Raw genomic sequence first — 13360 nt, forward strand, 5'->3', positions numbered from 1 at the left:
CTAAATTTCAACAGGTATACGTATTCAGAGTAAGAGCTGCAAGTAGTGTTCAACGTTAAATTGTTTACCTCCATCATATTATACAGGTAAAACTTATCACAAGGATTTATTTTGTCCAATGAAACATCGTATTAATTTCAATTGGACGAAACACCTTGGCCGATCGATGGTCATTTGGCCGATCAATGGTCGATCACGTTATTTTAGGTATTTTGACACCTAATTTGAGGAACGGTACCAGAATATTATTTGAGGTGATGTAAAAGCTGGCAACTCGCACGCAAAAGTTCTATTTTTAAATTGTTTGGACACTAAGCAAGGTATTTGTATGTCTTTTCAAACACCACATAAAAAAACATGAGACACATCTCTCTGAATCCCATCATCATATTGTGACATCACCCGTAGCAAAGAAACGATGGCGGAGGTCCGAGAGCGCCACAAGAGCCCCGCCGCCGCCGAGGCCTCGCAGCCGACTGGGACGACGACCACCACCAACCAGCAGAAGGTGGACAACGCCCTTGATTGGGCATACCTCAACATGGGTGGTGAAACATGGGACTGCCAACCGGCGTGCTGGATTACGGATTACGTCCTTGCCGTCCAGTGCTTCATTTCGACGGCTGCTGTCGTGTACTCGTCCTCCAATCGAACCGATTCGATGTGGTACATGGTCTACTTTGTCGCGATGGGCACGACCGCGAGTCTCGGCGGTTTCCTCCACCACATGGCCTTCAAGGCTATGAAGAAGTTTAACCTCGATCCGGCCAAGACGTCCAAACGTGTGTTTGGAGTGTACCTTCAGCAGTCCACCGTGGATACATGCCTTGCGTGGGTGTGGCGCTTTTGTCTAGGCTTTACGACGCTAACGAACTTCGCGCTTGTGGCCGCCCCGGCTTCCCGCTACCTCAGCCTCCATCTGTCAGAACTCACGATTTGGATTGCTGGCGTCGGGTACTCGTTTGTCGGTGCCGCCGCGTTTGTAAAGATGCAGACGTCCATCATGCTCCTGGGGTTTCTCCCGCCGATGTTTTTTGGAGGCATCTCGGCCGTCGCGAGCCTCAGCGACGGCTGGCTCCTGGAACTGCTCGTTCTGCTCTTCATCTTGGCGGGCGGCCTCGTCCAAGCCGCGGAAGCTGCTCCATCCCACAAGCACTTTAACCACAATGCCCTCGCACATGTCCTTCTCAGCGCTTCCGCCACGGCCATGATCATGCATTTCTACATGCGGACACCCGAACAAGTGGAATGAAACTCGTTGTTGTTTTTTCACGTTTTATACATAAAAACCGTGTTTAAGCTCTTGTACACGCCGTTGGGTGACTTTAACGTCGGATTACGTCAACTGGCGACAGTTTCACATTTGTGGTGTCGTGAACAGTTCAAATGACAGTCGTGGACCACCACCGCCGCCGCCGCAGCGACGAGGATGCTCCGGGCACTGCCCCTCCCAGTAGCCCCATTGCTCTAGATGATAATGAGGACTCGCCATGGGTGTATTGGGCCACGCGAGGAGACTCGTGGGACTCGCAGCCCGCATGCTGGATCACCGACTATGTCCTGGGCATCCAATGCTTTGCGTCATTCGGTTGCATGTTGTACATGTCGTCGTTTTCGCGGCAAGACATGTTTTGGTACGCCGTGTACCTAGTTGCGATGGGAGCGACCGCCACTCTCGGCGGCGTGCTCCATCATGTGGCGTACAAAGCCCAGACGCGCTTTCCTGCCGACGCGAGCCAACTCCGCCGCCGTGTGTTTGGACTTCACATGACGCAGCCCAGCGTGGATCGATGCATTCGATGGATGTGGCGGTGCGTTCTGGGGTTGACGACGCTGGCCAACTTTGCGCTCGTGGCCGCGGCCGCCTCTCGACACCTGAACCCACACTGGTCCCAGTGGATTATCACCGTCGCCGGCACTGCATACGTGGTCGTGGCAGCAATCGCATTCGCCACCATGCACACGTCCGTGATGCTGGCTGGGTTTCTCCCTCCGCTGTGCTTTGGGTCCATTGCCGCCGTCGCCGCCTTTGACCGCGGCTGGCTGTTTGAGCTCCTCGTCCTGATGTTCGTCCTCGTCGGCGGCCTCGTCCAAGCGGCCAAAGTCAGCCCCTCCCGGCGCCATTTCAACCACAATGCGCTCGCCCACGTCTGTCTTAGTGCGTCAGTGACGACCATGGCCGTCCACTTGAGTTGGATTGCGTGAAAAGATTGAAATACTTGAAACAAACAATGCATACATACATCCATCCTAACGAGAATGCCTTTCAAGATGGCAGATCGTTACAATTTAACCTACCTGGACACGATGTCCTGTAGTATACGGTATGTACACCGTGGCTCGAAAGTTCGTAAGCGAAGTATTGAAAATTCGCTATAAACTTCATGTAAGCTGTAAGTATTGAAAATTCGCTATAAAATTCGCCTGATTTGTCGAATCAATATTGAATCACGCTGGAGTTCGGTGATTGGTTGAATATACTTGTCGTTTCTGCAAGAGCCAATCAAATCCACTCAAAAATGGATTAGCCAATAGCGTCGATTCGTGATTTGATTCAGCGGCGAGATTATTCGATTCGACGGGGTCTAGAAATTCGTATCGAATATTCGAATATACCACACTACTACGAACTGCCTACATAGCCAGCAACGACTGCTTTGACCACCACCCTTCAACGATCACATACTATCATTGAGTAAATAAATACAGCAACGTGTATGGCTGGCTGCCCTGCCCTTGTAGTGGCGACAGATTTGCCCAAGCCGTTGCATTGTAGTTCACACACAAATGACATTGGATATATATATATATATATTACTGGCCCCCCAAGTGCTATTGTACTCCAACGACCAAGACCGACCAACCTTTGTGGCAGTATATATATACATATATATACATATGAGCCTCGTCATGGCTTGCTTCTTCTACCAATAGATTCGTTATCCAAAGAGGGGCTACGACGTGGATTGGTTGAGTTTTCGGTGCTGCGGGGGCCGCGGCGGGATGGCCGCTTGCACATGCTGGAGCACATGCGGGTGATAGTAGGCGATTTCGCTGGTCATGAGCCGCCGAATCTCGTGGATCGGGAGGGGGCCACGGACGTCGTCAAAGTCGAGTTGAATCGGGTGCGGCGCCACGATGTCGTCATCCACGTCTTCGATGGTCCGGATACTCGCCAAGTACGGATGACTGAGCGCGTCGTCCACCGTCATGCGCTTCCGCGGGTTCATTTGGAGCATGCGATGCAGCAAGTCGATGGCTTCCGTCTCAGCGCCGGGGTACATGTCGGCAAACGACTTGCGCGGCTGGGGCGGGAGGTTCCGGAGGTAGAACCGGACATCCGGATCGGCGATCTCGGCAATGTCGTCGTCCGCCATGGAGCCGAGCACGCGCAGAATCGTGTTGAGCTGGTCCTGGCTATCCTGGGGCAACGCGCGCTGGCCGGCGCCCGGACTCAGCGGAAAGCATGACACACCCGGAAACAGCGGCTCCCGCGCGAAATGCGACGGCACGCTGCTCTTCTGCATGCTCAAGAGCTCGGCAAAGATACACCCGACACTCCACACGTCGATGCCAGTCGAGTAGTCGTGGTCCCGAAAGATGATCTCGGGCGCCCGATACCACCGCGTGACCACGTGTTCCGTGAGTTGGCGCTGTATCTTTTTGCCCCCGCCTTTCGATGACGTGGCAGCCGTTGGAGAGGTCGCGCCGCGCTTGCGTTTCGTGGATGGATGGCTCAGCTGCGAGTGGGTTAGAGTCCGGGCGAGGCCGTAGTCGCAGATTTTGATGGCCACGGGCGACAGGTTGAGCAGAACGTTGGCCGGCTTGAGGTCCCTGTGGACAATCGACGCCGAGTGCATGTATTTGAGCGCTTTAAGCAGGTCCAAGAGCAGCCATCGAATGTGCTCGGCCGTGAGGAACTGCGGCGAGTGGAGTAATTTTTCCAAGTCGGACGGCAAGTATTCGAACACGACAAAGATATTTTGGAACCGCAGCATGTCTTGCGGGCACACAATTTCCTTGATCTAGAGTGAAAACGAGCGATTATATGATGCAATATACAGTTGATCGAGATTGAATATATAGTAATTTCTACTATGATTATTATTCATCGAATCAATTGGGTTGATCGATTGAAATATAGAGTAGTAATATCTACAATTATTATGCATGAAATCCATTCATTATGGATCGATTGATTCAAAAAATATAATCATTTCATTATAAAAACAATTCGTTTGATCGATTGAAATAGGTATTATTATTCGTGAAATACATTGAATATTTCCAAATAACAGGATTTCAATTCTTCCGATTCACGACAAGGAAAGGTCATATTCGAGCAGGCAGCATGAGCAATCAATTGTTGTGATCGTGCTGCATATGCAAACATACATCGTAGGGGTAAGGATGATATATCTATGTACCTGGACGATGTTGCGGTGGTTGAGCTGGCGCAAGATGCACAGCTCCCGCAGAATACGCTTGGCATCGATGGGGTCTGCAAATACATTTTGAATCTTCTTGATTGCGACGATTTCCCCTGATGCCTAAGCACGTACATGACCAAAGGGGGTGGTTGGTCATGATAGACACAGTGTAATGCAGTTAGAATGACTTACCAAGTGCTTGCATCGGACAACTTGGCCGTAGCTGCCTTGACCGAGCACCGTTTCCAGCTGGTATGCCGGCTTGACTTCATCCCATCCAGACAAGTTGGCGACGGATTTCGAAGCATGTCGTGGATGTGGAGGCGGTTGTTGTGGCGCGGCGACGGCATCCACAGACGCAAACGGCGCGGGTGCTACGGTTCCAGACAACAAAGTCGGTGAATTACATCAGAAAACATAGGTGCAACGGACCGTTGGCATGGCTCGCGGACGGCTGTGACGACGGCAGCTGCGCGGGGGTCTCTGCGACAGCGGCGAGTTCCCGCTGCGCCAGCGTGCCTTGGAAGGCCAGCAGGTCCTGCGCCACGACCAGCATGCCGGCGCCGGCGGGGTTGCCGAGCAGCGCCGAGCATTCGCAGAGGAGGCGAAGCTCCCGTCCATCCTTGCGGAACAGCTGCAGCTCCAGCGCCTGCACCTTGCCTTTAGTCGGATCAACACAGGCCTGCAGCGCACGTTCGAGGACCGCCGTGGTGCCAAGCGACACGAGTCCGGGGAGGTCGAGGAAGTTGCGTCCGGCCACTTCTTCCCGGGAGAGTCCCGTGAGCTCGACGGCGCAGTCGTTCCACAAGATGACGCGCATGGACTTGTCCACGACAAACACGACCGCCCGACTCGAATACAACGACTTGCCCAGTGACGCCAAGCTCTCCGTGGACTGGAAGAAGTTATCGACGGACGACACGAACGCGCGCACTTGCTGCGTGGACCCAGCGAACTCCAGCTGCTCGCCGAGCGTCTGCCGCAGGAGTTTGCGGACGGACGCGTTGTTCGCGGCGGGCGGGCCGGGTTGCTGCGGTGCCGAAGGCGGCGCCTCTTGTTGCTGGTGGTGCAGATGCCCCACATGCTGCTGCTGCTGCTGATGGTGCTGCTGTTGTTGCTGTTGTTGGTGCTGTTGATGCGACTGGTGCTGCATTGGCACGTGGTTGCCACTGGTGTCGCCGTAGTTCATGGTTAGGACGCCGACACCGGTCGTATATATTTTAATGGTGCCACTACCACAACACTTGGGTTCACTATGTTTGGTGATGGCATTTGAAACCGATTAAATAATTCCCACTGCAAGGTGCAATTCTGTGGGTTTTCGAGTAACGGCAAAAACATGGCCGCACTGGTGCTGCGGCGCGGAGAACTGCTGCGCAAGCACCCCGCCGGTGATGGCTCTCCATGGCAGCGATGCTGGATGAAGATGTACTCGGACCGCGCCGTTGACCACAACAACTCGAAAGTGTTCGATGTGCCGTCGATTCAAGCGGTTGCCAAGACCTCGACCAGCGACACCAACGTCGAGTTCGCCGTTACGACGACCGGTGGCACCCGCTTGGTCTTCCAAGCACCATCCGTCCAGGAATGCGATGCCTGGGTGCGATGTATCACAGACGCGAAGCGCATTTGCCTCGCTTCCAACGGCCGCATGCTGTTCCAACAAGCGCACAACGTTGCGTCTTCGTCGTCGTCCACTGCGCGTACGAGCAGTCCGTTTGTTCGGTTCGACGACAGCGCATCGTCCTACGGCAGCGACGATGACGAAGATGATGACGACGACGACAGTGACGAACGTACGATCGTCTCGGCGGCCAATTCCCCCGTCAAGTCGCCTCTTCGCGAACCGGTACCGACCCCATGGTTCCCAACCTCGGGAGTACTGTATCCTTACGGGATTCATCTTGCTGTTATGTGTGTGTGCATGTAGATGAGTCGTTCGAACGCAGGAACCTTTACCATTCTCCACGGCTACATCAACCTGCCCAACGGAAGCAGGTACATACACATATCCATCTCGACTAGTACACGTGATTTGACATAGGATGATCATGGCGCTACCGTACGACGCCGCCGCGCTCAATGCAATGCCCGTGTCCGCGTGCAAGCGGGACATCCTTCATAAACTCAAGCGCAAAATCGACACTGACTATCCTGATCTCGTACGTGCTCGTTGTTGCTTTCCAAGTCTGGTTATTGTTTACAAATATATATATATATATATATATATATATATATATATATATATATATATAAATTGCCACCAACACGACGAAATATATATTTATATAAATACAAATATATATATATATATTGCCACCAACACGACGAAATATATATTTATATAAATACATATATATATATATATATATATATTGCCACCAACACGACGAAATATATATTTATATAAATACATATATATATATATATATATATTGCCACCAACACGACGAAATATATATTTATATAAATACAAATAGCCAAGCCGCAGCGGCATGGTGGCGATGCTGCCGACAGAAGACAGCGGCCACTTTGTGCTAGCGATACCCGACGCCGTTCGAGGTTGTCCATCTCCAAATGTCCCCTTTTTGTCACAGTTTCTGTGACACCGTAGACATTTGGCTACGTAATGAACATAAAAAGATGCGGCACTACCTAGACCAGCGCTTGGACACGGCGACGTCGTCGGTCGTGTGCGTCGAAGTCCGGCTCATTCAGAGCATGCCGCCGCCGCCACTCGTCGTGTCGATTGTGTCCACGCTCACCAAAGTTAGCGACTTGTCCCAAAAGGAATACACTGTACGACCTTGTCCTCCAAGCATATCGGTGGATATATATATATATGTATATATATACTGTATATTGTATTTTTAAAGGGCCACTCTGGTTGCCACAAAACAAAAGTGTCAGAAAACCCCAATTTTCGCACCATTTCAGAAATATTAAAATATATTTTTTGGCGACCCCATCTGACATATATAAATATGGAAATCGTACGTCGTCGTCGAATTTGTACTGCTTTCGGACAGAAAAGAGTGTAAACTGTGCAATTTGTACCTACTACCACTTCGAAGTACATGATATTCCGTTAATAATTCTCATTCCAATATCCTAGCCTCCAGAGGTCACACCAATATTTATAGTTTGCAAATATTATTCTCGCAACCTCCCATGTGAAAAGGGAACTCTCTGTCAGTACTAAAAGTCGTATAAATAATCATATACTAGTAATTGATTACCCGACTCGTATGAATGTACAATATAGTTATCGTTTTGGGTGCGATATCATGTCAATGCTGCCCTCGGTGGGGGTTTTGATATATATGGTAGGTATACAAAATCCAAGTCGAATGCAACGGACTCACGTGGACTGTGGACCGCCGATACAAGCAGTTTTACGCCCTCCATGACGATGTCCTCCGAGAGGCGGAGAGCCCGTTCAAGATGTACCTGCCGCCGCTGCCGCCCCGCCGCGCCCTCACGCCCAAAAAGGGCGCGTTCGTGGCCAAGCGTCAGCAGCGCCTGGAAGCATATCTGCAGGACATGGTCGCTCTGCCCCAGTTGGCCCAAGACGTCCGGGTCATGGTTTTCCTTGGAAGTATGGTATCGTAGAGTAGCTAGTTTATTCGTCATCGTGTTGTAGGTTTGAACAGCTCTTGGTTGAACTGACTGTATACTAGTATATATATATTATTGTCCTTGCAGCCACAATTAGCGTGTGTGTATACGTACTGATAGAAGCCCAATCCATCTCGATTTGAGGATTGCTTGTTCTGTAAATGTAGTCTTCAAAAACGATGACGGGTTTCACATGAATTGAAGGCATACACTATTTCGATGGTTTCAGGCTTTTGATTGGTCACTTGATTGTTGTTCTGGGTTTTGATTGGTTGATCGAATGTGTGCCGATATATATATACATATATACTTGAATGGGACTGATGGCACGACGCAATAATATCAAAGCACCTGTTTTCCACTGGACTTGGTGATTCGATCGCAAGTCATAATCTGTTTGTGTCTAGGATGTTGCTTATCCTTGTTCTAGTCAACTATGCTCATGTTGTGGATGTGTGACGTAGTGGTGTCGACATCTAGAAATGCCGAGATGCATCCGAGTGACAGTAGGAGTGTGCTGCATGTGTCAGCTGTGCACACCGCGTTGGAGTATGGCGACGTTCTGCTCTTCAAAACACGCTTTGGGACGTCCAAAGTGCAGAGAAAGGTACAAAATTACTTGTCCACATCTCGAGGTGTCCTGTCTACTAGCGCCAGTCGTCGGCTCTCATTCTCCAGCATGTCATCTAGTGTTTCATGGAATTTATTTTTGCACCTGTATAGTTGACAGGCGCAAGGTATGACCACGCAGCCATCGTCGTGCCGGGGTCGGTGCCGGGGCTACTGTCCATGCTAGAGTCCACGGGCGAAGGCATTCAAGTGTATCCCCTCGTAAGCATTCTGTCCCTAATCACACCACTCTACATTTGGTGTCTGGAGGGTGTTGTGAAACAGCTTGGGGAAGTATTGTCGGCATGCTGGTCTTGTTCCTTGGGGCTACTACTACTACTAGTAGTACTATTACTACTCATGTATTTATTCGTTGTTTTTTGGGAATAGAAAACGAGACTGCTGGCGTATGGTCGTGAAGTGACGAATGCGATCGTGGCGCGGCGGGTGCTGGCGCGCCGGACGCCCGAGACGTTGACCAAGCTGCAGCAGTTTGTGTTGGACGTGAACGGCAACAAGTACAGCATTGTGGGGATTCTGAACCGGTCGAAAGTGGACGACAAGGAGAAGACGAGCCACTACTTCTGCTCGGAACTAGTGGCTGCCGCGCTGCAGCACCTCGGGTGGGTACACACGAACGTGCCGCCGAGCTACTTCTGGCCCGGGAGTTTTGCTCAAGGCGGCGAAGTCGAGACGGATCGGCACTTGACGCCGTCGGTGGCACTTGGCCCAGAGCTCGCCATTGACTGCAAGATCATGGAGGTTGGACGCGCCCAGTAGGAGGCAGTGCATATACTGTCCAAAGAGTTAATAGAATCAAGACATCCTGTCGCATATTGCTTGAATAACAACAGTCGAAGGGGTCGAGGGGTAGTACTGTAGTTCAACTCCCTAGGAGTGCTCTTCATTGCGTAGCAATGTGATGCTGAGTAGGGGTTCGGAAAGCCCTGTGGTATACACACATGACCACGTTCTGGTGGTCATGCCAGTTCTCAGCTTTCTCCTATGTACACCGTTACGCAGGGTAGCCAGTCGCAAATCAATTCCTGCTCAATGCACACATATATTCTCAACGATAGCACAGACAACTGACAACCGCTCGCTCGACTACCTCGCCCCTGCTGCTCCTTCATGATACATAGATAGCATCATGATTTTAGTACATGCCAATGCATGAATGATTGAGCTTGTACTACTACTTCAACGTTATAAATTGTCGCCCAAGAACGCTTCCAGTCGACTGGACAGTGACAGGTACGGATTTGGGTTGCGGTACACGGCGACGGCGGCAAGGGCTTCGACGAACTCTGCGAAAATGAGCTCCAGGTCCCCTTCGCTGTCGGACGTGTCTTGCTGGACAGCGTAGAACAGCTGCTTGATCTTGGGGAACGGGAACAAGGCGTCGATGAGGCGCTGCTCCTTGAGCCAGCCCTCGAACTCGGCTAGGGTCATGAATTTGCCGCGTTTTTCGCTCGCGTGAAACGCAAACAACCGCTTGAGCTTCTTGTCGTGGGCGCGGATGACGGCGACGACGTCTGGCTGGCGCAGCAGCCGCTTGAACGACCCGATGCCCTGGCGCTCGATGGCCGATGCTAGCGGCATAAGCCGGGCCTCCATCAAGTCCTTCACCATGTCTACGAGGGGCACCGCCGGCCGCTTCTCGTGCAAGTGGTTGGCCACCCGCAGCAGCGCCTCCGTGAACTCGGTCGACGTCAAGTCGACGTCTCCGAATCGGTCGACGTCCGGCGTGCCCACGCCCCCGACGTCGCCCTTGATGGACGCTTGGACGATGATCTGGAGGTACGCGCGCGTCATGTTCTTGCGCTCAATGAGGCCACATTGGCTCATGAGTTTGTAGAACTCGTGCTCGCTGATACTCTTACCCCCACTGGCTTTGAACAGGTGCATCAGCGGCACCACTTGGTCGTTAAACACATTTTGAATGAGATTGCATTCGTCCACCGAGCACAGCTTGGCCACGCGGGCGTAGTCGAGCTGCACTGCTGGGAGCAGCTCCTCCTTCTCCAATGCCACAGCGATCATGGACTCGCGACCTTTGAGTCGCCGGCAGAAGTCGCTCACGTTGCCACGTAACACTGCTTGGCGGTGCATGGCTAGCACCCGCTGGAGCTGCCTGTGGATGCCGAGGAGCTTGACTTGGCAGTCCTCGAGCGTTCGGAGGCGACGAACCAACTCCCGACACGCTTCTCGGAGCCCGGCGTCGGTGTCATACGCGTTGGTCGTTTGCAGTGCACTCTTAAGTCCGGGCCACATTTGCAGAAACGCAAACTGCCCGATGTTGTCGACGCTGGTACTGGGCGCGGCGTCGGCAAACATGGCAAACATGTACACCAAGATGCCATAGTACGCATCAAAGTATCCGGCCATGAGATCGTCCCGCGTGGCAATGTCGTCTGGAAGGTAGATCCGGGCTTGCGCGACCTTGAGAAACAGCTTCCACTGCACGAACCGGTTCGCGGCCGAGTTCTGGGACAACGGCAGCAACGGGTCCTTTTCGCACTCGTCCGCGTACAGTTTGTCGTACTCGGCCAACGTCGACGGCTGGAGGTGCCACAGTAAGTGCAGCACCAGCTTGGGGGAACTCAAGGACGCGGAGATGTCCTGCAGCGACGTGATGGGCGCAAAGACTTTGCGACCCAATCGGCCGTGGATGTAGGCAATTTGCAGGTTAAGCCACTGCAGCACCGCATCCCATGGAATGAACCGCCCGACGCGGTCGGCAATTGCATCCAATGCCGTCTGGGTGAACCCAAGGTCTTTCTTGGTCGTGTTGGTCGATTCCAGCAAGTCGATTTGGCCATGCACAAACCCTTCGACAATCGGCTACGAGTTGACATGGATAAATAGAGAATAGTATGCATGATCCAAGCATGGCTAAGTATGTGGGGGGGAGATGGCTGCATAAGAAGGGGGAGGAGTAGATGATGATGGGCTTACCGAGAGATTGGACACCCCCACGAGGTACCCCGCAGTACTTGGAAGCATGGTTTGGATGTGCACAATGTCTACAAGAGCGTAGCGTCCCTTTCATGCCAGTTCCCCTGTTTGAGCTAGGAGTGTTGAGGTAATCAGTACCTTGCATGCCTTCTCGCAAATGTGCAGTGAGGGCTTCCGATGTGGCCAAGCTGTTGTCGACAGCAGCCACTAGCGCTTCCTTGAGATCGTACACAATTTTCTTCGCCTGGTCAAACTCGTCGGACGGTTGGGCGATGACCAAATCTTGGTTCGACCTACAATCAGTCGACGCAAAAGTCTGTCACATGTCCATGTTTTTTCAATGCGCTCCAGCTAGTTGATCGTACATCATGACTTGTTTCAAATACGAGCACTTTTTCCGCAGTCGGCCCACGATGTACCGTGTCCACTGCGACCAAACGTATCGCTTGGACATTTGAACGCGCCTACGATCGTCGTCATTTTGAACATTATATTACACAGTATTTGGGGGATGGCTAGGGGTGTCGGTACCTGTCGGCGGCGATCGAGAGCTTGGCATACCGTTCGTCCCACTTGACCATGGTCAAGTTTTTCCAGTTGGAAAATACCTGCGACTTGAGCCGACCCTGCGTCTGCATCTCCTTAATCTTGATCAGCCGCGCCATTGTCTCATCGCCGCGCGTGGCTTCCGTGCGCACTTTCTTCCACGCCATGAACATCATGCGTACAATGTGCCAGCGCAGGCGGTCCGTGTTGCGCGTCATGAGCACCATCGCGGCTTTGGACCGCACGAGCGTCGCTTGTTTGAACTTTTTCTCGGCTTCCACGGCTGTGCCGTCAAATTTGGCGTACTGAAGCAGTTGGTGGGCCAGCTAATAACCGACATGATTACACGATGATGCCATCGCGCTGTGTTGCCCCCGCAGAGTGTAAGGATGTAGGGCGATATATATATATATCGAAAGGAACGACGGCTTACTTTGGTAGCAGAGATGTTGGGGTCCACCGACAGTATCATCGTGACGATGTAGTGCATGCGGGGCACGTCGCTAACCCGACAGCACCCGCAGAATGTACACCGGAGGTGCCACAGCATGTTGTTGGCGTGGCAGAACCCACACCGGACGTCTTTTTCCGATCGGTTCGTTGTCGACGCCAATTTGGCCGCGAGCTTCTTGTCGTTTGGGTGGATGTGCGACGCGGGGGCTTCCACGCTGCGAAACTTCATGTGTGTCATCGCGCCCTTGTTGTACTTCACGCCGGCGATGGGACGGCCGTGGGCGTCCACAAGCACGGCTTTGGTCCCGACGAGGGTCGGGGGGTCGGTGTCTTGGGGAAGGGGGTCGTTCTCGGACGCTGGCTCTTCCAAAGGATCGGCGGTTATGTTCCCTCGACGACTAGAACCAGCGTGCCCGAGACTGGCGGTGGTGTGTCGACGATCGAGGCTCGCGCGGCGGACGGCTCCACTTGTGTTTTGCATGAGTTTATCGGACGGTGTAAACGTTGCCACTGTGTGCGCCTTTGGGAACGATGTACCCGTTAGTTTGGCCGACTTAGGCCGACAAGTCGTCTCGGGCGAAGGACAAGATGGTCTGGTTCTATCAGCAGCTCCTTCACCAATGGGCGCCAACAGCGGCCGCACCGCGTCCATCCCTTGTCACGACGGTATGCCGGCGAAATAATCTGTAACCGACTACACATGAAACTGTTTTGTCTATTGGGTGAGTGATTGACAGTTACATGGC

At 52.4% G+C, this 13360-nt stretch overlaps 5 protein-coding genes across 5 annotated transcripts; 3 read left to right on the forward strand and 2 right to left on the reverse strand.

Moving 5' to 3' along the window:
• Nucleotides 1–365: 365 nt before the first annotated feature.
• H257_04611 (hypothetical protein) lies at nucleotides 366–1315 on the forward strand. Its single transcript, XM_009829202.1, has one exon. It carries the CDS (start codon nucleotides 419–421, stop codon nucleotides 1250–1252), a length of 834 nt encoding a protein of 277 aa, XP_009827504.1. The 5' UTR covers nucleotides 366–418; the 3' UTR covers nucleotides 1253–1315.
• A 54-nt stretch (nucleotides 1316–1369) lies between these two features.
• On the forward strand, nucleotides 1370–2264 carry H257_04612 (hypothetical protein). Its single transcript, XM_009829203.1, has one exon. The coding sequence runs from the start codon at nucleotides 1387–1389 to the stop codon at nucleotides 2203–2205; it is 819 nt and encodes a 272-aa protein (XP_009827505.1). The 5' UTR covers nucleotides 1370–1386; the 3' UTR covers nucleotides 2206–2264.
• A 521-nt stretch (nucleotides 2265–2785) lies between these two features.
• Nucleotides 2786–5639, reverse strand: H257_04613 (CMGC/MAPK protein kinase). Its single transcript, XM_009829204.1, has 4 exons — nucleotides 4863–5639; nucleotides 4623–4804; nucleotides 4428–4550; nucleotides 2786–4025 (listed from the first exon to the last, which is right to left on the reverse strand). The coding sequence occupies exons 1-4, from the start codon at nucleotides 5617–5619 to the stop codon at nucleotides 2955–2957; spliced, it is 2133 nt and encodes a 710-aa protein (XP_009827506.1). The 5' UTR covers nucleotides 5620–5639; the 3' UTR covers nucleotides 2786–2954.
• Nucleotides 5640–5729: 90 nt separating this feature from the next.
• On the forward strand, nucleotides 5730–9509 carry H257_04614 (hypothetical protein). The gene is made up of 9 exons (XM_009829205.1): nucleotides 5730–6279; nucleotides 6361–6428; nucleotides 6475–6592; nucleotides 6911–6992; nucleotides 7045–7229; nucleotides 7761–8028; nucleotides 8513–8655; nucleotides 8772–8879; nucleotides 9048–9509. Exons 1-9 carry the CDS (start codon nucleotides 5770–5772, stop codon nucleotides 9435–9437), a joined length of 1872 nt encoding a protein of 623 aa, XP_009827507.1. The 5' UTR covers nucleotides 5730–5769; the 3' UTR covers nucleotides 9438–9509.
• Nucleotides 9510–9700: 191 nt separating this feature from the next.
• H257_04615 (hypothetical protein) lies at nucleotides 9701–13298 on the reverse strand. Its single transcript, XM_009829206.1, has 6 exons — nucleotides 12595–13298; nucleotides 12147–12487; nucleotides 11981–12079; nucleotides 11754–11908; nucleotides 11616–11683; nucleotides 9701–11501 (listed from the first exon to the last, which is right to left on the reverse strand). Exons 1-6 carry the CDS (start codon nucleotides 13264–13266, stop codon nucleotides 9864–9866), a joined length of 2973 nt encoding a protein of 990 aa, XP_009827508.1. The 5' UTR covers nucleotides 13267–13298; the 3' UTR covers nucleotides 9701–9863.
• Between the last annotated feature and the right edge of the window lie 62 nt (nucleotides 13299–13360).

The sequence above is a fragment of the Aphanomyces astaci genome (genome assembly GCF_000520075.1).
Source record: "Aphanomyces astaci strain APO3 unplaced genomic scaffold supercont1.8, whole genome shotgun sequence".
Classification (NCBI taxonomy): Eukaryota; Oomycota; class Saprolegniomycetes; order Saprolegniales; family Verrucalvaceae; genus Aphanomyces; species Aphanomyces astaci.